At 40.7% G+C, this 22,169-nt stretch overlaps 1 protein-coding gene across 1 annotated transcript in view; it reads left to right on the forward strand.

Annotated features, from left to right (window-relative positions):
- The window catches only part of ccdc141 (coiled-coil domain containing 141), a 65,745-nt gene that overhangs the window by 25,983 nt on the left and 17,593 nt on the right, over positions 1 to 22,169 (forward strand). The window contains exons 6-17 of the mRNA XM_072685412.1: positions 1,616 to 1,735; positions 2,350 to 2,547; positions 4,593 to 4,765; positions 6,263 to 6,404; positions 9,022 to 9,141; positions 10,120 to 10,311; positions 10,412 to 10,588; positions 11,478 to 11,657; positions 12,153 to 12,278; positions 13,246 to 13,434; positions 13,962 to 14,123; positions 15,808 to 15,948. Coding sequence (XP_072541513.1) covers positions 1,616 to 1,735; positions 2,350 to 2,547; positions 4,593 to 4,765; positions 6,263 to 6,404; positions 9,022 to 9,141; positions 10,120 to 10,311; positions 10,412 to 10,588; positions 11,478 to 11,657; positions 12,153 to 12,278; positions 13,246 to 13,434; positions 13,962 to 14,123; positions 15,808 to 15,948 — 1,920 coding nt within the window. The remainder of the gene's footprint in view (positions 1 to 1,615; positions 1,736 to 2,349; positions 2,548 to 4,592; positions 4,766 to 6,262; positions 6,405 to 9,021; positions 9,142 to 10,119; positions 10,312 to 10,411; positions 10,589 to 11,477; positions 11,658 to 12,152; positions 12,279 to 13,245; positions 13,435 to 13,961; positions 14,124 to 15,807; positions 15,949 to 22,169) is intronic.

Genomic DNA, 22,169 nt, shown 5'->3' on the forward strand with positions numbered 1-22,169 from the left:
CTCTTAGGATAAAAGCAGTTTTATACCTGTGATCTTTTGCTTGGATGTGGAAAACACTTAAGCTGTGCAACAGTTCTGCAAGTTCTTCAGGAAATGAGTTTTTCAGTGATGGTGTCATCTGTGCAGAATATAGTTATTCTAAATAATTCAGTGATATGAGAAACTAGTTTATTTGGTAATTATATGCTAATTCAGGCGTCGGGGAGAATGTGAGCTCGAGGGTAAGACTGTTCTGCAGGTCATAATCATCTGTCTAAATGTACATTAATGCCTGAGCTTCGTTATTAATATGATGCTTTAATTGACCAAGAAACTGCAGCTCTATTTCAGACTGAGGGATAATATCGCTGCTGTCCAATGAAAACCATGTATCTCCATGTTGTCTGTTTTTAGTTTTAGATTAAGTTTGAACCCTGTAGCTGCTCTGTGCACTGTGACCAATAGAAACACTCTAAATTACCTGGAATAAGGGATTTTTTACATTGACTTCCATTCAGAGTTAAGATCATTTTTGCCTTCTTCTGTAAAATCAACGTTATAGAGACACCTGTTTGTCATTGGCAGCGATATGATGCATTATTCTGAAGATAAAGAGTTGCTAAGGCTGTTAATGCTGTTAATTCTGACACCTCACCTATATCACTGGGTAACATAAATGAGGAGCTGTATTATCAATACAGACTAATAACGCTATATGCTTTTATTAATATCCTGCAATGTTCCAATAATAGTGGTCCTATTGATTCTGCTTAAAAATAGTAGGCAGTTGGCCTCATAAATAAACAGAAGCGAATGGATATGGCTGTTGTCCTGCAAGACCCTTGTGTAATAATACTTGCTTATAATGCAGCTTAAAATAATGAAAGTGGCCAGTGAATGTACGCATACAATCAAACAAATAAAAAAAGCACATATATTAGCCTAACAAAATCTAAGAAATGTTATGCAGACCAAAATGTTTTAACCAGGGCAAACAGTTGATATGACATACCTGCAGATACACTACATGGACAAAAGTATTGGGACACATGCTCGTTGTTGTTTTTTTCTGAAATCAAGGCTCCTAAAAAGAGTTTATCCTGCTTTTGTTGGAGTAGCTGTCAGTAGCTGTTTTGGAGAAGCATTGCTGTGAGGATTTGATTGCATTCAAAGCGACAAGAGCATCAGTGAGCTCAGGACGTTGGACCCCAATTCCCCCATCATTAATTCCAGAGAACACAGTTCTTCCACTGCTCCACAGCTCAATGCTGGGGGGCTTCATACCCCTCTAGCCCACGCCTGGCATTGCCAATAGTGGTACCAATAGGCTGCTGTTGATCTGCTCCAGAGAGTTCTATTCTATTGGCAGTACTTCACTACAGGGACTAGACAAGTTGTTTCTATGTGTGTGTTTGTGTGCATTTGCACATCTGCATCAGCAATTGATGCAACTTAAACTAACTGAATGCATTTATTAGAAGGGGTGTCCACAAACATTTGGCCATTTAGTGTTGGCTACTGCCAGAAGCTCCAACCTAAAAGACGGGAGGCAAAATGCTGGGGATTTCAGACAGACGGTGCAGTGATGGTGCAGTATTCACTCATTTTACTCAACGTTTACTGCATTTACCTGCAGGTCAGCCGCTGGTTCACGGAGAACACTGACCTGTACTTGGAGAAGAATCAGCTGGGTTCTTCACTCTCTGAGAGCGAAGAGTTACTGAAGGAGTATAAAGAGTTTGAACTCAAAGCCAAGGTAAGATTGAATGTTTTATGAGGACTTTTACGAGCAGTTTAATGACCAAAGTGAGTAAATACAGATGAAGGATAATCATCTCTGGGAAGACTGAGGTTCCCAAGGCTCTTTGTGCATTCCTCATTTAAGTCCTGCAGATAAAAAGATGATTAAAAACTGATGTCCGTTTATCATTGCTGCTCATTTTATTCCTTTTTTTGAAGTTATTAATGGCTTACATTCAGCTGAGCCAAGACACTGCTGAGACTGAAGTCAGCCCAAAGTGCACCATCAGCTGGTAACTGACCACAGTCCTCCAAACTCTTGTATAACTTAGTCACCTCGGCCATATAGGAGCAGACTGTATCCATCTGTTTCTCTGCAGACTCTGTTAGTTAGCCTCCTTTCACCCTGTTCTTCAGTGGTCAGGACCCCACAGGGCTGTAGTATTCGGGTGGTGGGTCATTCTCAGCACTGCAGTGACACTGACTGACGTGTGGCGTTGGTGGTACGAGTGGATCAGACACAGCAGACTATTCTCTTATATATATGTAGCATATTTGCTAGCACTGTCCCATTTCTGTCCACTCTGTCCACTCAGAAGAGTATTAACAGTTATGCCCTTGACTGTGCAGGACTGGGGAGTGCTGGTTGAGCGGTTGGTTCAGCAGGCTTCTGAGCTGCTGTCCTCTTCAGGTAGCTCCTCCAAGCTTGAGGCTCTTTCGGAGAAAAGCCGGAACCTCTCTGCCACACAAGAGCATTTCTGGAACCTGCTGACGGGCCGGCGGGGAAACTTGCAGGAGAGCAACAGCTTCTTCAGCAGCGCTAATAAAGTAAGGAAGGTGGCAAAACATGGCCACTGTTGAAAGTATAAGTTCCTTAAGGAACTTTTAGAGGTTCTTCAGTTTGAAACTGTGCAGGAACCTCTTAAGGTGCTTTGAGGAACCTTCTAGGAGCATGTTTTCTTCTAACAACAGACTCAAACTGAGATGCAGAATCAATCAAAATGTCCATTTCAACTGGGGATGGGACAACAGAGAGGCAAACTCAGAGGCAGAACCAATAAAATAATTGATTTTGGCTGATTAGAAACCATTTGAAGTAAAGAAGGTGGCAAAACATGGCCACTGTTAAAAGTATAAGTTCCTTAAGGACCTTATAGGGGTTCTTCGGTTTGAAACTGTGGAGGAACCTCTTAAGGACCCTTTGAGAGGAGCCCTATTCTTCTCAAAACCTTTTCTTGAAGGTTCCTCAAAGCATCTTAAGAGGTTCCAAGTTGTTTCAAATTGAAGAACCCCCAAAAACTAGACTCAAACTAAGATGCAGAACCAAATCAGATTATTGATTTCAGCTGGGGGTGGGACAACAGAGAGTCAAACTCAGAGGCAGAACCAATCAGATTATTGAATTTGGCTAATGAAAAACCACATGAACCCAAAGGGATATGTATGTCCAGAATTTCTTGCCTCAAAATGACATATGATAATGACATAATATTATATATATATATATATATATATATATATATATATATATATATATATATATATATATATATATAATTATATTAATATTAATATAATTAATATTAATATTATAATTATATTTATTTTCTCTCTCTCTCTCTCTCTCTCTCTCTCTCTCTCTCTCTCTCTCTATATATATATATATATATATATATATATATATATATATATATATATATTTTAGTAATAATAAATACTAGAACCATTTATACAGTTTTCTAAACTATATAAACTATAGTTATAGTTACACTGAATAGTTAGTAAATGCTGAATAGGTCCTAATATTTATATATATACATACATATATATATATATATATATATATATATATATATATATATATATATGAGTGAGAGAGAGATCTATTTAATATAAAATATGTAATTACATTTCTTTTATTTTTGTTTAGAATTTTTAAATCCACAATATTATTATTATTATTATTATTATTATTATTATTATTATTATTAAGAATATTATTATTATTAATATTATTATTGAGAATTTCCCCACTGTGGGACTAATAAAGGACTATCTTATTATTGGGTAGAAATAAGCAAACATGGTAAATAAAAAATAAATAAATAAACAATCAAACCAATAAATTATATATATATATATATATATATATATATATATATATATATATATATATATATATATATATATAATTAATTTTATTATTTTTTAAATAATAATAAATAGTAGAACCATTTATACAGTTTTCTAAACTATAGTTATAGTTAAACTGAATAGTTAGTAGTTGCTGAATAGGGCCTAATATTTAATAACACTTTCAGCCCACCGGCGAATCATAGGCTTTTTACGGGGTTTCATACTTTTTAATTTCAATTTCCAGACACTAATGCATTAATCTTTTGTCTTCTTTTACTCAAGTGCTTCTCCCACCACTGGCAGCAGTAAACAGAGCTCTCAGTGCAGTGTTTGCTTTGGTGCACTGCCCTCTAGTGAATACAGCTAGGATTTCATGTGCAGTGCCTCTACACACCCTGCCGTTTCAGCAGAGGAGAGGGGTCTGCATTATTAAGGCTGATCATGTAGGTGTCAAGTTGAGCAAGAAGCAGATTGAACCTTTGATTGCTCTGCGGTATACTTCCTCCTCCTCCTCCTTTGTGTTTCACCTCCATTGTGCAGCATTTAAAGAAGATCACTGAGATGTCTCTGCCAGTGTGGTGATGTTTTCTTCTGGACATTTTTTGCCTCAGAGCCCGTCTGATAGTAGGCATTGTCACCCAGCAGGACACAGCTTTGTTCTGTTGTGTCAGGCTCTGAGATATGGATCATTGAAGTTTGGGTTGTGTTCTATATATGCTGCTCTTTGTGCTTTTCAGTCGTTTGAAGTGTTGGCAGCCATTGAGAGCAGCATAAAGGGTTTGAAGACTCAGACTGTGCCTTTACCTGAGCTGGCGAAGAAGCACGAGGAGCTTCATCGCGGCATCAAAGACGCCGCTGCCGATCCGCTTCTCAGAGGCCAGCTTATACTTCAGAAACTCAGCACACAAAGGTGAAAAGCTCCAGTAGTGATTACAAGGCCGCAAACCACGGACTGCCATCCAACAGTTTGCAATAGTATTAAGCCAGTGATGTTAATAAAGGTGTAATATTTTAAATAAAAAAATATTTTTTAAATCAAATATCTGAGAGAAATATTACGATTTTTTAGATTAATTATTAATTAAAAAATGTGTCCAGAATAAGGAATAAGGAAACACTGTAATAATTTCAATATCCTTTGTGACCCTCGTGTTAAAATAGGGGGGTGAATGGGGGTGAACAGTAAATTGCTGTAAATCAGGGCTGTCTAACATGAGGTTCTAAAGGTTCTAATCTGGTCAAATCAATTTGGTATCCATATTCTAAACATATATATTTTTAATAAGTTCAGCAGCTTATTGTAAAAAAAACAATACACTTTCCAAACCACATTAAGACTGAGCTGTTGCCATTAACCCAATAAGGGCCAATCAGAATGGCCATTTCAGATTGGAGGTGGGACAACTGACAGTCGTACTAAGAGGTCATCAGAATCAACATCTTCATTACAGCTGGGAGGTGGGACAACAGTGTCAAACTGGGAGACAGAACCAATCAGATTCTCTATTTCAGCTGGGAGGTGGGACAACAGTGTCAAACTGGGAGGCAGAACCAATCAGATTCTCTATTTCAGCTGGGAGGTGGGACAACAGTGTCAAACTGGGAGGCAGAACCAATCAGATTCTTGGTTTTAGCTGGGGGGGGGCGTAATCAAACTGGGAGGCAGAACCAATCGGGAGCTCCATTATAGCTGAGGGTGAGACAACAGAGTCAAACTGGGAGGCAGAACCAATCGGGAGCTCCATTATAGCTGAGGGTGAGACAACAGAGTCAAACTGGGAGGCAGAACCAATCAGATTCTTGATTTTAGCTGGGGGGAGGGGCAACAGAGTAAAAACTGGGAGGCAGAACCAATCAGATTCTTGATTTTAGCGAGGGAAGGGACAACAGAGTCAAACTGAGAGTCAGAACCAATCAGATTCTTGATTTTAGCTAGGGGGGTGGGACAACATAATCAAACTGGGAAACAGAACCAATCGGAAGCATCAATTATAGCTGGGGGTGGGACAACAGAGTCAAACTGAGAGTCAGAACCAATCAGATTCTTGATTTTAGCTAGGGGGAGGGACAACAGAATCAATCTCAAAGTCACCCTAACTCACAAAAATATAAAAAATATGTAATATAAAGATAACTATGTTATTAAAATGTTATTACACTATAGCTCAGAGGCAGCTCGTAGAGCTGGACATTAGCTTGACTAACTGAGGACATCGTGCTTCTTCTCTACAGAAGGGGACACAGTGTCAAGTTGTCCAATAAAATTAGTCCATGACATTGGAGACGGTCATAGCCCTTCCAAAGCGTTCTTGTATGAGGGTTTGGAGATGTGACCTAAATTAGAAGTAGGTTTGTTTTGCTATATACGTCTTCACTGGTGCTTCACGCTCGTGTTTTTGCATGGCAGTGCCCAAGTTGGAGGTGTGCAAAGGATGCTGGGATATCTCAGAGAGCGGGTGGATGGGCTGAGCCAGCAGTGTCAGGCCTACAGGGAGCTGGCAGGGAAGAGGCAGCAGCTGCTGACCTCATTCGAAGACCTGGAGGACAAGGTACAGAAGAAAAACGATTACACCTCAGGTCTTTTAGTTCTGTTCATATCGACTGAATTCTGCTGAAACACATACAGTACTGTGCAAGCGTCTTACACCCACACTAAAATAAATAAATAACTAAATAAATAACATTAATAAATAAAAATTAAAATAAATTAAAAAAAATAAAAAATTATGATGTTTAAGAACCATGTTTGTAATGGAGATGTGGGAGGAACCATTTAAAGATCTAAAAATCTTCACATGATCTTTTTAACCAGCTTAGGTTCTTTATTCCTATTGATTAGTGGTATAATGAATAACATGGTTCAGATCAGATCACGGTTTTAGAGTCACTGATCAGATCACTGATTGGATTTCAGCAAAAAAAGGAAAAAGGGAGACAAAACATGAGAGAGTTATTTGGCTTGAAAGTGTTGTGTTAATTGTTTGTATATAAGTGACTTATTTTGACACGGTCTGTTTGTTCGTTTGTATTAGTGACTTTTATTCTGACATTGACTTTATTTGTATTAGCGACTTATTTGGATACAGTTTGGTGTTTTTTGCATTAGTTACTTTTTGGTTGTTTGTAGGAATAATTACTAATTTTGATACAGTCTATTTATTCGTTTGGATTAGTGACTTTTATTTTGACAATCAGTTTGTTAGTTTGTATTAGTTACTTATTTTGATATGATCTGTTTATTAATTTGTGTTAGTGAATCTTATTTTGACATTGACTTCATTTGTATTAGCGACGTATTTGGATACAGTTTGTTTGCATTAGTGACTTATTTTCATATGGTCTGGTTGTTTGTGTTAATAATTTTATTTTGATACTGTTAGTTTGTTTGTCTTAGTGACTTATTTTGATACAATCTGTTTAGTCATTTGTATTAGTGACTTTTATTTGGACACGGTTTGTTAGTTTATATTAGTGACATTTTGAAAATCAGTTTGTAAGTTTGTATTAGTGACTTGTAATTAGACAAAATCAGTTTGTTAGTTTTTATTAGTGACTTTAATTTTGATAATCAGTTTATTCGTTTGTCTTAGTGACTTTTATTTTAATACGGTCTGTTTGTATTACTGATATATTTTGACACAGATTGTATTAGTGACTCTTATTTGTACTCAGGGAATTATTACTGTAAGACGTAGCAGCGGCAGTAGGACAGGATTCCACACTGTTATGGTTAAACTTTGGTGATTAATCTGCAGTTCATGTCCGTCCCGAACCGCCAGGGGTGATCTGTTACACCACTTCTATTGACCACCATGAAAATGAAAAAACTAATTCTGTCTGATCTCGACTGTAGCCCAAAACATTCTGTCTGATCTCGACTGTAACCCAAACAAATTCTGTCTGATCTTGACTGTAGTTCAGCAAAAGTCTGTCTTAACTTAACTATAACTCACCAAAATTTGTCTGATCTCGACTGTAGCCCAAAACATTCTGTCTGATCTCGACTGTAGCCCAAAACATTCTGTCTGATCTCGACTGTAGCCCAAAACATTCTGTCTGATCTCAACTGTAGTTTAACAAAAGTCTGTCTGAACTTAACTATAACTCTGTCTGACCTCGACTGAAATTCAACAAGGTTCTGTCTGATCTCGACTGTAGTCCAAAACATTCTGTCTAAAGCCGACTGTAACCCAAACAATCTCATCTGTCACCAAACAAAATTACAGCTTATTTTATTTTATTATGAAAAGAATGCATTCATATCCGCTGATCTACTCTGAAGAGCTGGTTTATTTATTTATTTGTTTATTTATTTATTTTGTTTATGACTGTGACAACTGTGCTACAATGTGACTGTAGTTCTACACCTACTTTAAGTACGCTGTCTCAGGTGGACTACGCCTCTTGCACAGTGCTGTATTTATATCTCAGGGGTTTGATTTTGAAGGCTACGGTTTTTAGCAGCAATATGTCGTAATAGACGTCAGTAATATTTCTATAGTTGGCTTTATGGACATTCCTCCAGCTGAAGTATAATCTGTAATTTGAGTTTCTCTTTACGGCTGGAGGTTTGTGGTTTTGGGCCTGGTGTCCCAAACGTCTTGTAGCATAATGAGCATCATTATGTGGGAGAGTGAAGGTCATTTCGCTCAGTGCCTGCCATGTAAACAGCCTGGGCCATATTTAATAGTACCCCAGAACTGCAGTAAACGAGAGAAAGGGATAAATGACCGTCACACTTCTGTCACCTTGAATACAAAAGAAATCTAATTAAAGTGTGGAAAGTTTAGAAAGAATAAATTGCCTGTAGTTATTGAAAGTAAGGCCAGTTTTCAGCTGAAAGAAGCTCATTGATTAATGAACAGGAGAAACGTATGATTGGTCCTTGGATGCTAATAATAAACGTTTTTTATTACGATATTTTACCAAGTTGTAACCCAATATAAAAAGTGTGAGGGCCAAAATGTGATGCTCATTTGCATTTATTTCAGAAGATATGACTGCCAGTGTATCTGGGTGGGCCATAAAATTAGACCTGGCTGTGGCGCTGATTGTTATGCTTTGGGAAAGAGTGTAAAGCAGTGAGTGCTGCTGGGAAGCTGCACCTCTGAGCACACTCATTAAATATACTGTGGACTGTAGAGACTGTATGTCTGCTTTTTTCAGATCACTGTCTGGATTCAGAGCAGTAACAGTGTTCTGGCCAGCAGCACACAGCCCGGTTCCTCCCTCTCCGAGGCCCAGGATACACTCAACAAACACCTGGAGCTCTCCACACACATGCAGGTAGGCTGTACTGTCTGAACTAGGCTGTAGCCCAAAACATTCTGTCTGATCTCGACTGTAACCCAAACAATTATGTCTGATCTCGTCTGTAACCTAAAGAAATTTGTCTGATCTCATCTGTCACCAAACAAAAGTCTGTCTGAACCTAACTATAACTCACAAAAATCTGATCTTGACAAATTCTGTCTGATCTCGACTGTAGCCCAAACAATTATGTCTGATCTCGTCTGTAACCTAAAGGAATTTGTCTGATCTCATCTGTCACCAAACAAAAGTCTGTCTGAACTTAACTATAATTCACAAAAATCTGATCTTGACTGAAATTCTGTCTGATCTTGACTGTAGCCCAAAACATTCTGTCTGATCCCGACTGTAACCCAACAGAAGTTTGTCTGAACTCAACTACAACCCAGTCCTGTCCGAACTCCAATGTAACCCAAAAGATTATGTCTAATCTCAACTGTAGCCTAACACAATTGTCTGATCTCGACTTTAGCCCAACAGAACTCTGTCTGAACCTGACTGTATCCCAAAACAATTCTGTCTGATCTCCACTGTAGCCCAACAAAATTCTGTCTGATCTCGGCTGTTGCCAATCAAAATTCTATCTGATCTTGACTGTTGCCCAATACAATTCTGTCTGAACCTGACTGTTACCAACACAATTCTATCTGATCCTGACTTTAACCCAACACAATTCTGTCTGATCTCCACTGTAGCCCACAAATGTCTGCCTGATCTTGACTATAATCCAACAAAATTCAAACAAAAGTCTGATCTCAACTGAAATCTAATCTCAATTGTAGCCCAACAAAAAATTTGTCTGATCTCGATTGTAGTCCAACAAAAGTCAGTCTGATAAAAGATGAAGCAAGAGATTTTTGGCTTTGGCACAATTTCTGCCAAATAACAGGAGACTCGTAAAATACGCCGTAAATAAATAGTAAGCAGAAACTCAGGTGTGTTGTTTACCTGCAGGGTGTAGTAAAGGAGCTGGAGATCGCTGAAGGAATTGTTGGTGAGGTGAGGAAGCTGGAGTGCTCTAGTGCAGTGGAGCTTACTAACAGGGCGTCCCTGCTGAGAGAGCAGCTGCAGAACCTTCAGAGGAACATCACAGTGCGAGTGGAGACCCTCAGGCCCTATGTTAGCTTCTTACACTCTGCTGACGAGGTACGTGCAGTGCTTGTCATCTGAAGACGATTCTGAAGATGGCTCTTTCCAAGGCTGTTGTCAGTAAAGTCAGTAATGCTGTGTTACTCACTTTCCCCAGGCTGAAGAGCAGGTTAAGGTGCTGGATTGCTATAGGAACAGGCCAGAGACGGAGGAGGAGAATGAAGAAGCAGGTGCTACAGTAAAGGAAGTGATGGATGCAAGATGGCAGTCGTTCTTACAGAAGTTCCTCTCTATGCAGGATCAGGGGAACAACTTCATCAACTCTGCTAACATGGTCAGCAACGCTAGTCCTCCATACATCCCTTTATTGTTTTCATTTTCCCAAATTAATGTTGTGTAAAAATAATCTGCATAAACAAAACCTGCATCTGATCTTTAGTTAAATTGCCCAGGAAATACAATTACATTTAAACTGTCTAGACTTAGACTGTCTACCAAAATACTGCCACATAGTGGTTGGGGTAGAAATTACCATGGAAATCTCATTACCATTATCTGTTGACCTCTCTTATTATAATTCATCCAATTATACTAGTTGTCTACTTTTTAAAAAAGTTTAAATAATTAATCTAATTATACTCATTATCTATTTTTGTTAATAATCAGAATGATCCATCTAATTATATTCAGTATCTACTTTTTAAAATAATTATAATAATTAATGTAATTTTACTCACTATCTACTTTTGTAAATAATTATAATAATTCATCTAATTATATTCACTATCTACTTATACTAGTTTTCTTTTTATTTATTTAAGTTTAAATAATTAATCTAATTATACTCTACTTATACCTATTTTCTAAAATATTTATAATAATTCATCTAATTTTAATAATTTGTAAAATTAATTATAATAATTCATCTAATATAAATAGTTATATATTTTATATATATAATCTAATTATACTCATCTACTTCTTTAATAATTATAATAAATCTATTAAAAAAAAATATTTTAATAATTAATCTAATTATACTCACTAACTTTTTTATAATTAGTCTATAAAAATAACATTAATTTAAATTAATTAAATTTAATTAATGATAGTAATTCATCTAATTATACTAGTTATCAATTTTTTTAAATAATTGATCTAATCTAATCTAATGTATACCTGATGCTGCTTTCATTTACTAAACTGATTCCTGCTGGACCCAGGTGAGCGAGACACTAAGTCTGAATGTGAAAGCAGCAACGAATGTGGTGGAAAAGACCATGGAGAGTCTAAACAGGAAAAAAGTCGAACTCTCTGACCTGTGGACATCGTGGCAACTCCAATACAGTCAGATGAAGTCTGTGAAGAAGCAGTGGAAGAAATTCAAGGACCAGCTTAAAAAGGTAACAAGAAGAAAACAGCTCACCTTAGAAGTCAAGTTTGATAACCTGTCTTCCAGAGTTATTTCACTGCAAACAGCTAAATGTTCAGACATGTGGAAAAAAGCAATAGAGCCCCAGACTTGAGTAAAAGTACCTGTAACAGGCTGGGTGGATGCTCTTGGATAAACAGCTTCTCTACCTTTGGGCTTTTGAACGTTATTCTGAGAGAAACTGCAGGGTTCAGCACCACCTCCGAGCAGATTTCGACCCGCCGTCACTCTCCGCAAAGTGATGTCTGCAGATGAATAAGTTCTTCTACCATAGTGTGTGTGTATAGGTAAAGCTGCCTAAATTTAACAGCAGGATATGGCGTCTAAAAGCCATTCTCCAGTAAAAGGACAAAAGTGTAGTCTAGGACTAGGCCTAACCCCTGTGTGGACAACAAGCAACCCTATTTAATTAGTCATGGTGACAGTGTGTACAGTGACCGTGGACTGTGTACCTTTTTTTCTATAGGTTGTACAGGACCTGAAAGCTCTGGAGGGTCTTCTTACTCCAGCATTTAAAGTTGACCTAGGAGGTGATCTTCAGACTGTATCGAAGCTGCAGGAGAGCTTCAGCTCCACCAAGCCGCAGTTTCTGGTGAGGGTCACACTGATGTCTTTTGCTGTCTGCTGTCTGTAATGATTGACACCCTTGGTAGAAATGTCTTCGTTGGTCATCAGTTTGATTGTACACCAGTAACTCAGGGACTTCACACTGACCTTACAATTTTGCATCACATAGACACTAGAAAGTCTGGCTGTTAATAACAGGGTCGTGGGTTCGATACCCGGGCTTGGCAAGCTGCCACTGTTGGGTCCTTGAGCAAGGCCCTTAACCCCCGGGTGCTGCCCGGAGTTGGCTGCCCACTGCCCCTAGTTCACTAGTGTGTGTTCACTACCACAGATGGGTCAAATCCAGAGGTTACATTTTGCTGTACACAGTACAGTGACAGATACTTGCACCTTACGCTACCTTTACCTTTACATTTATGGCATTTATGTCCAGAGTGACTTACAAGGTTACTCGTATTACGGAGGTGGGCCAGTGTAGTGTTAGGAGTCTTGCCCAAGGACTCTTATTGGTGTAGCGCAGCATAGTCACCCAGACCGGGAATCACTGGCAGGTAGTGGCCTTATCTGTTGCGCCACACCAACCACCTTTACTTATAGAAATTGTGTATGAATGTAAACGTGCATCAGTTGTGTCGAGTGTTTCCAAAGAATACGTAGTAACGCCGGAAATTCACCAATTTAGACTGTATATGAATATTTGCCCTTTCACATAGGTGAGATTTCTCTCATATTTCCAGTGTACGTTAAGATGATGACATTTTATGTAGGTAGCCTTCACCTGGTCTTTGTCAAGGGTGCCAAGACTTCTGGATCTACTGCATCTGCTGCATATTTTCAGCACAGCCTGGCACTGGACACTGTTCTTTCGAGCAGTTGTTGTACATATACAGACTAAATGATATGACCCAGCAGTTCTTTATCTGCTTCTGGATGCATCGTCAATCGTCAATCCGATGAGTTTACCATTGTGTCTTCCCTCTCTGTTGTCCTAGCCGCTGAATGCAGAAGTGGAATTCCTTGTTAAGACGTCGGAGTTGCTGGTGCTGAAAGGAATACCAATGAAGGAGAAGAACGACAGGGTCAGCGAGCTCCTCCTGGTGCACCAGCGCGTGAGGGATAAAATCCGAGAATATGAAGCAGCTCTCTGCATGGCCGTCAAATTCCATCAGCTTTATCAAGAGGTAATGTCACGCTCATTGATCTCCCATGATTTTTCAATAAGCTTCAGCTAATGGCAGCATAAGTAGATCAAAGTTTGATGCTCCAGACTAATACAAAAGGCAGCAGTAGCTCTATTGAAGTCTCAGACTTTATTGATTGCAGAAGGCCTCAGTTGTGTATCAAGCAAGTATTGATTAACTCAAAGGCAGAATGCAACAAATACAAATGACAAATATTTCTGTTGTTGTGCAAGTATCTATAATGCCCAGTGGCGGTTCTAGATTGTATGACGTCCTGGGCAAACCCCCTCTTCAGCGCGTACCCCTCCACCTGGTTGGCGGTGTGTTATTTTATAGATTCCTCAACTCTTCCCCCTCCCTACCTACCAGTGTGAAGACCTGAGGTCTATTACTTATTAGCTACATTAGCTTTACAGCTCCCTTGCAACTCTTTAAAAGCAAGATTCAGACATGTCTTGGCTGATTGACTGCAGTTCAGGTCAGTTGTGCACCTTTCTCACCTTTCTCTTCTTTTTCCTGACCCTCAGCTGGACAACCTGCTGAAAGCAGAACCAGTGAAGGGGTTCAGTGATCCAACCCAGGCCAGGATCCAGCTCAGTCAGCACCAGGAGAGACAGAACCACATCAGACACCTTTACAAACTGGCCATCTCGCTGGGGGCGGATATCACCAACACCGTCCAGCAGTCGGTGAGACGAGGGCTCAGAATCGGCGCTCTCAGCTTTGAAATTTTGCCAGAATATTAAACAGTTTGTTACATTTTATAGCATTTAGCTTACGCTCTTCTCCAGAGCGACTTACAAGGTTACTCGTATTACAGATGTGGGCCAATGTAGTGTTAGGAGTCTTGCCCAAGGACTCTTATTGGTGTAGCGCAGCACAATCACCCAGACTGGGAATCGAACCCCAGTCTCCCACATGGTGCAATATCTTATTGGTAAATAGTGGTGTTTTCTGTTGCGCCACACCAACCACAACCACAGGTTACCTGTTCTTGTGAGTCAGGTAACCTGATAGTTTTGGGGCTTAGAGAGTTATGTCTTTCTGCATGATGTAAACAAACCATCAGCGTTTGACTCTCACTAGGAATAAACTGATGTCAGGAGTGCCAATTTACTGAGAGCCAGTCAAGTCAAGTCAAATTTATTCGTATAGCTTTTTACAACTGTTGTCGTCACAAAGCAGCTTTACATAATTAGTAATTAGTAAAAAAGTGACGTAAGACATGATGGATCAAAGATCCCCAGTGAGCAGCCAACAACAGCGACGGTGGCAAGGAGAACCTCCCTCAGAGCTGGAGGAAAAAACCTTGGGAGGAACCAAGACTCACAAGGGAGACCCGACCCGTCCTCCTCTGATCAGAACTATTTAAACAACTAGACAGTGATTCCTTCACATTTCTGTTGACAAGGACATCCTTGCATGCTTTCTTAAATGGTTATGGAATTATCTCAATTATGTGGGGTAATACGGTACTTACTATGAATTTCAAATGGGATGGGACATTTTTGTTGTGATTTTATGTTAATATATATCCCAAAAAGCAATAAAACCATTGTTCAAACTCTAAAACTCTAAATTAACAGTAAGGATGCAGTAAAATCATATTACTAATCATTGCTTTTAGGCCTGAAGTGGCACAGCCGTCTAATGCACTACCACTATGGGATTGCAATATAAAAATCCCATGCCGCTTTGCCATCAGCAGCCAGAGTCAGAAAGAGCACAGTTGGCATCCTGAGTCATTTTTGTGTAAAATCCTATAATATCACTTTACCGCCTCAGTCCACATGCTTCCTCCACTTTCAGTGACAGTTCTGTACCTCTCAGAAGTCCAGAAATGCATGTGTAAAGCATGGCTGTTTTTAAAGGGGAGACTCAAAATGTGAATTCCATTTCCTGACTGTAGGGGGAGCACAGGAGCAGGAAATACCAATTCTCGCCTAATGCTGCTTTGAAAACATCTCGACGTAGAATTGTACACCATCTCTGAGTTTCACTTGACTGTCTACATATAAGATTACTGTGTATTTTTGTCACAACCCTTTTAAAATAACCATTTTTCCATAAAGAAGCATGTTTATAATAGAGATGTATGTGTCTGAAGAACCTTTTAAAGGTCTAAAGACTCTTCCCTTGATGTGAAGGTTCCTCACACACATCTATATTACAGACATCTATGGCATCACATTGAAGCACCTTTATTTTTAAGAGTGTGAAGACCTGCTGCATTATGCTGCTCTTGATAATTGATGGTTCAGTAATGTCACATTAGCATTTTTGTGCTCCTTTTCAGTCTAAAAGCTGTGAAGATTATAATTAATGTTTAATTAGATGTATTCTTAACTGTGTTTATGTGCTTTTTGCCTCCAGCAAGTGCTGATGTTCTCGGTTCAGGATAAAATGGAACGCCTGCGTCATGGCAGTGTGAGCTGGGCTGCCCAGTCCAGCCGGTGTGAGGAGAGCCTGATGAGTAACGTACACTACTGCATCTTTAAAGAGGAGATCGGTGAGGTGAGCACTGCTAAGCCGGCTCAGCTTCTACACTCTACAATAATACGCTCCATTATTCAGAAACTGCTCCTACACGTTACACCTACAGGATCTTTCTTTAATGACCTCCCGTTCTAACCCCATGGGCATTATTAATATGGAGCTGGTCCCCCTTTGCTCTAAGCTCTACCAGCAGCAGCAGGTCTGGAGCTTTGCTGCAGTTACTGAGTCAGTTGGAGGCTTTTCTGCACTCTGCTCTGAGCTCAGCACTCGGCCCTGACCCCACTCTGTAACTTTACGTGGTCTGACAGACACTCGGTGGCTGAGCTGCTCTCTGTGAGCTGTTCCTCCTAAACTCTTCCACTGTTTAATAATAACACCACTCACAGCTGATGGAGGAAGATCTAGGAGGGAAGGTCTAAATTTCACCAGCTGACTTGTTGTAGTTGGTGCAGCGGTGTCTCCTATTACATACAGAACCACACTGGAGCTCAGTGAGCTCTTCAGAACCTCCTGTTCTTTCACTGATGTGTGGAAAAAAGGCAGACTGCAGGGCTAGGGGCTTGATTTTATACACCTGTGGCAATGGGACTGAATGAGACACCTGAATTCAGTGATTAATAGGTGTGTCCCTGTATTTATGCTTTTGCTCAGACCTATCCAAAAATCTTCTTATATGTTAATGGAAGTCAGTGTGATAACATTTCATTCAGAGACATTTTGGAGTGTTTCTATTGGTCTATTCATCATGAACTTTTGAGGAACTATAATTAATGAGATTTACATTATGTAAAAAGTGAGAAATTGCAAAAATTGAGATACAAGATTTTTGTGTGACTGCAACAGTACACTGATAATTACATAATTGGACATATGTCTTCACAATAACACTAAAAATAAAGGTGATTCAAATGGTTATCTGAGCATTGCCATAGAAGAGCCATATTTGGTTCCATAAAGAACCATGTTTGCAATATAAATCTGTCTGAATAACCACATTTGAATTGGTAAAGAGCATCTGGTTAAGGCTTTTTAGGCCTTTAAAATGTTCTTCACTCTCACACACATCCATATTACAGACAGATGCTTCTTTATCCAAACCAAAAGTGGTTCTTATATGGGATCACTCATCCCTCACCCTTTTTAGCATCTTTATTTTTAAGAATGAACAAATACACACTGCCTTATTTCCCACTGCTAATTACTATGGGAGTGAGGAACTGGAGTGTGGGCCCGCTAAATGTGGGTTTAAAGGGTTAACCCATTTCCACAACTAGATTAAAGACTCAGCTCATATTTACTGGAGGCCTCATCCATTGTCTCCTTCCCCCTGGGTTATTTTTACAGGAGTTCAGGCCTCGTTAAGTTTAGTCTCTAGGCTGGGAGGCCTTGTGTCGGTGGGATTCTGCCATTTGTCTCCTGCCACTCCGGAGAGCAGCGAGGATTCCAGTGTTATCAGTCACTTACCCAAAAATAAACCAGGCCCCAGGATTATATTAAAGACCTACCAAAGCACAGAAAGCCAGCTGGCTTCCCTTACACACACTCTGTCCCTGGTTCTGTATCGGCGCATGTGTTTTAGATGTTTCACTGGTATTTCTATTTTTGGTCACATTGTTTTGACAGTCTTTTATAGATGATCTGGTGAAACTCTTTGTTTATTGTTTAGGATTAGGGTTCGGATTTGAGATTAAGTTTATGGTTTAGGGTTAATTTGAATAGACTCTATTAAAAACGCTTACAAATTAAGGTTCTTTAAAAGGGTCTTTGAGTAAGGCCATAGAAGAACCACTTTTGGTTCCATGAACAATCTTGGGCTTTATCCACCCACCATTCTTAAGATGACGTTTCTTCTTAAAACCCCTTTGGGATATTGGCAAATGTTTACCCAGTATTTGTAATAGAGAGAGTGGAGTGTGAAGAACCTTTACATTAGTGAAGAACCATTACACCAATTGAAGGTTCTTTAGACCTCTCAAAGGTTCTTCAAGCCTTTAGTAAGTGGTTCTTCAGTGGTGTCACTCAAAGAACCTTTTCAAGCACCTTTAATTTTAAGACTGCATCCATTAGTAGTGCGACAACTAATCAAATCAATCAATGACCAAATTCGTTGGCAACTAATTTAATAGTCAATTAGTTGATGATGTCATCACACACGTTTCTCGCGCTAACATAGTCTGGACGCTGAGCTGCGGTGAGAACACACAGACTGAGCAGCTGTCTGTCACGTGACCGCATGGGCCAGAAGGCAACACGACCACACAGCTGCAGCTCCATCACTCTGGTGTGAGAGTGGAGAGCAGAGTTGTATTAGTGTGAGGAGTGGGAGTCTTATATGGACTCGGGCTGAGTGGAAACAGAAGAACTCTTCCAGTAAGTCACCCAGAGGCGTTATAAATGAGGAGACGGTCAATTGTTGAACTTGTTGAGCTCTCGTAATGCTCAACATGGCGTCTGTTTATGGATAAAGTCCCGCACCCCTGAACAAAAAAGGCAATCAGCTTCCTGGTTTGGGATGAAGTCACGCCCTGTGTCACGACTGTATATATATATATGCATTCTTAAAGTAGTTCCTTTTAATAGATATTCTGATGAAAGTTTGTTAAAGAGAAGCGAAACATCTACAAAAGATTAAAAGGTGTTACCCTATTTCTCCTATAAAGAAACTTTGGCCTCTTATGTACCGACATTATAACACAAAGTCACTGTCATGATGCCGAATAGATCATTCATAGATTACTATCTGTCTCCCTCTAGTGGAGATCTCCCAAGAGTTTTCTACAGCCTGTCAGAGTAACACTGATGGGTCTGTGGAAAGTTTGGCTCATCAGTAGTTTTGTGACTCATCTGCTGAGAGATAACTAATGCTGACAGAAGCAGTCAGTTTTCCTCTCTTTTAATGTCTGGCAGATTGGCGTATAGATAGGGGTACGAATGAAAGCAGATCACTGTCTTATCAGTTTTTGATAAGAATTCCTAGCTGAGGAACACGTGATGACACATGATGGCCTGGTAACAAGACAATTCAGCTATATTTGGTATTTGGACAGGAGTTATTTGTGTCAGTGTTCACCTCCATCAGCAGCAGCAGCAGCTCACCTGATTTCCCATCATTAAGCCCTGATTTACCACCAAACCAGGTGTTGATCTGAGGAGAACTCTAAATAATACTAGACTCCATGAGAGAGGAGAACTTTGGAAATGTTCTAATGATGAACACAGATGAACCACCACTTTCTGTAGGAGTGTTATTATTAGTGTTTATTCTAATATCAGTGATTTACTGAGCAGATAAACACTTACTGCCCAGATCAGCAGCTCTTCACTCTGATTTTCACAGCCAGTTCCACCCCCTGGTTTGATTCCCCTCTATCACACACACCCTTCCAGTACACCTGACTATACCCCTGCCCTACCAGCACACCTGACTATACCCCTGCCCTACCAGCACACCTGACTATACCTCTGCCCTACCAGCACACCTGACTATACCCCTGCCCTACCAGCACACCTAACTATACCCCTGTCCTACCAGTACAACTGACAATACCCCTGCCCTACCAGTACAACTGACTATACCCCTGCCCTACCAGCACACCTGACTATACCCCTGCCCTACCAGTACAACTGACAGTACCCCTGCCCTACCAGTACAACTGACTATACCCCTGCCCTACCAGCACACCTGACTATACCCCTGCCCTACCAGCACACCTGACTATACCCCTGCCCTACCAGCACACCTGACTATACCCCTGCCCTACCAGTACACCTGACTATACCCCTGCCCTACCAGTACACCTGACTATACCCCTGCCCTACCAGTACAGCTGACTATACCCCTGCCCTACCAGTACAACTGACAGTACCCCTGCCCTACCAGCACACCTGACTATACCCCTGCCCTACCAGTACAACTGACAATACCCCTGCCCTACCAGCACACCTGACTATACCCCTGCCCTACCAGTACAACTGACTATACCCCTGCCCTACCAGCACACCTGACTATACCCCTGCCCTACCAGTACAACTGACTATACCCCTGCCCTACCAGCACACCTGACTATACCCCTGCCCTACCAGTACAACTGACTATACCCCTGCCCTACCAGTACAACTGACTATACCCCTGCCCTACCAGTACAACTGACAATACCCCTGCCCTACCAGTACAACTGACTATACCCCTGCCCTACCAGTACAACTGACAATACCCCTGCCCTACCAGTACAACTGACAATACCCCTGCCCTACCAGTACAACTGACTATACCCCTGCCCTACCAGCACACCTGACTATACCCCTGCCCTACCAGCACACCTGACTATACCTCTGCCCTACCAGCACACCTGACTATACCTCTGCCCTACCAGTACAACTGACTATACCCCTGCCCTACCAGTACAACTGACAATACCCCTGCCCTACCAGTACAACTGACAATACCCCTGCCCTACCAGTACAACTGACTATACCCCTGCCCTACCAGCACACCTGACTATACCCCTGCCCTACCAGTACAACTGACAATACCCCTGCCCTACCAGTACAACTGACTATACCCCTGCCCTACCAGTACAACTGACAATACCCCTGCCCTACCAGTACAACTGACTATACCCCTGCCCTACCAGCACACCTGACTATACCCCTGCCCTACCAACACACCTGACTATACCCCTGCCCTACCAGTACAACTGACAGTACCCCTGCCCTACCAGTACAACTGACTATACCCCTGCCCTACTGACATTTGTTGTAAAAAGCCTATATAAATATATATTAATTGATTGATTGATTGATTGATTTATTGATTGTACTGTAGTGTGAAAGCTGTAGGCCACAAACTGGTTTTCTGTGCCAGTATAAACTCATTTTAATATTATACATCTGACTCGTCTCATGACAGGATTAACTGATGAGCTCAATCCTGTAAAGAGAACCCGAGCTGCTTAGAGGTCCTGTGGGACTGAGATCAACAACTAGAGGTTTAGTGTAACGCTCACAACATTCAGAGCCCAGAGGGCCACATGATGAAGACTCTTAATCTGTTCAAATGGCATCTCTAATGAGGCCTGCACTTGATTCAGAGATACAAATAGAACAGAATGATAATCACATTATTTCAGATCCCCAAAACTCACAGAGCATTAGCACTGTTTAACTAGCAATGCTTTAAACACACAGGCCCATTCTGCCCAGCAGAGGGCAGTTCTGCCGTGGCACCAAACTCACCCAGGTCGCGTAACATGCCATGACCTTTAAATTTATCACCAGCTGCATTACTCAGAGAAGCCTGGCTTTAAATAGAGCTGGGGGATATGACTGCAGCTGTACATATAGGACTTACACTGGGTGTGTGTCGTATCTGTCTCATTGCCGTGGCTGTTCGGTTTCGTCTTTATGATCAAATTGCACTGGAGTTTATTTCCACCATAGATTTTCTATTAAAGTCACCAGGATCTACTTTATTAGACACCTTTATTAGAACCCCCACCTTTTAATTGTACTCTGGGGAACGCTGTCCGAGCTCCGGATACAAATATATGTCCACACCCTCTTCTAATGGACTCATTCAGCTACTTTAAGTTGCACCTATTGCTAGTCCCTAGTCCCTGTAGAGAAGTTCTGCCAATAGAATAGGACTCTGGAGCAGATCAACATCATGAAGCTATTGGCACCATGCTGTCTAATGCCAGGCGTGGGCTAGTAGAGGGGTATAAAGCCCCCCAGCATTGAGCTGCTGTGGAGCAGTGGAAGAACTGTGTTCTCTGGAATGTTGGTGGTGCTCCACCCAATACTTTTAGGGGAGTTGGGGAGTTGGTGGGGTGGTGATCATCCAACATCCTGACCTCACTAACCCTCTTGTTGCTGAAAGCAATCAAACCCTCACAGCAATGCTTCTCCAGAATCTCCAGAAAGTTCAAAGCCTTATTCCCCCCCAAAAAAACAATGAATGAGCAGGTGTCCCAATACTTTTGTCAAAAAAAATGAGGTAGTAATTTATAGGCTGTTAGATTGTGAGGAGGAGGGGCTTAACTTCACTTTGCCGGTTTGGACCATTCAACCAGGTTATGCTGATGTGGGAGGAGACGGTAAGAAAGCAGGGAGAGCTTTGAGAATTTTTAGGCTGGTGGCCAGAAAGCCAGACCCCAAAACTCCAAGGTGTCAGATTATGTTCAAAGGTATGTAGAGTCTGCCTGAAGCCACTAGCACATCATGGGTTGGACTGTGATCCA

The sequence above is a fragment of the Salminus brasiliensis genome, chromosome 8 (assembly GCF_030463535.1).
Source record: "Salminus brasiliensis chromosome 8, fSalBra1.hap2, whole genome shotgun sequence".
Taxonomy (NCBI): Eukaryota; Metazoa; Chordata; class Actinopteri; order Characiformes; family Bryconidae; genus Salminus; species Salminus brasiliensis.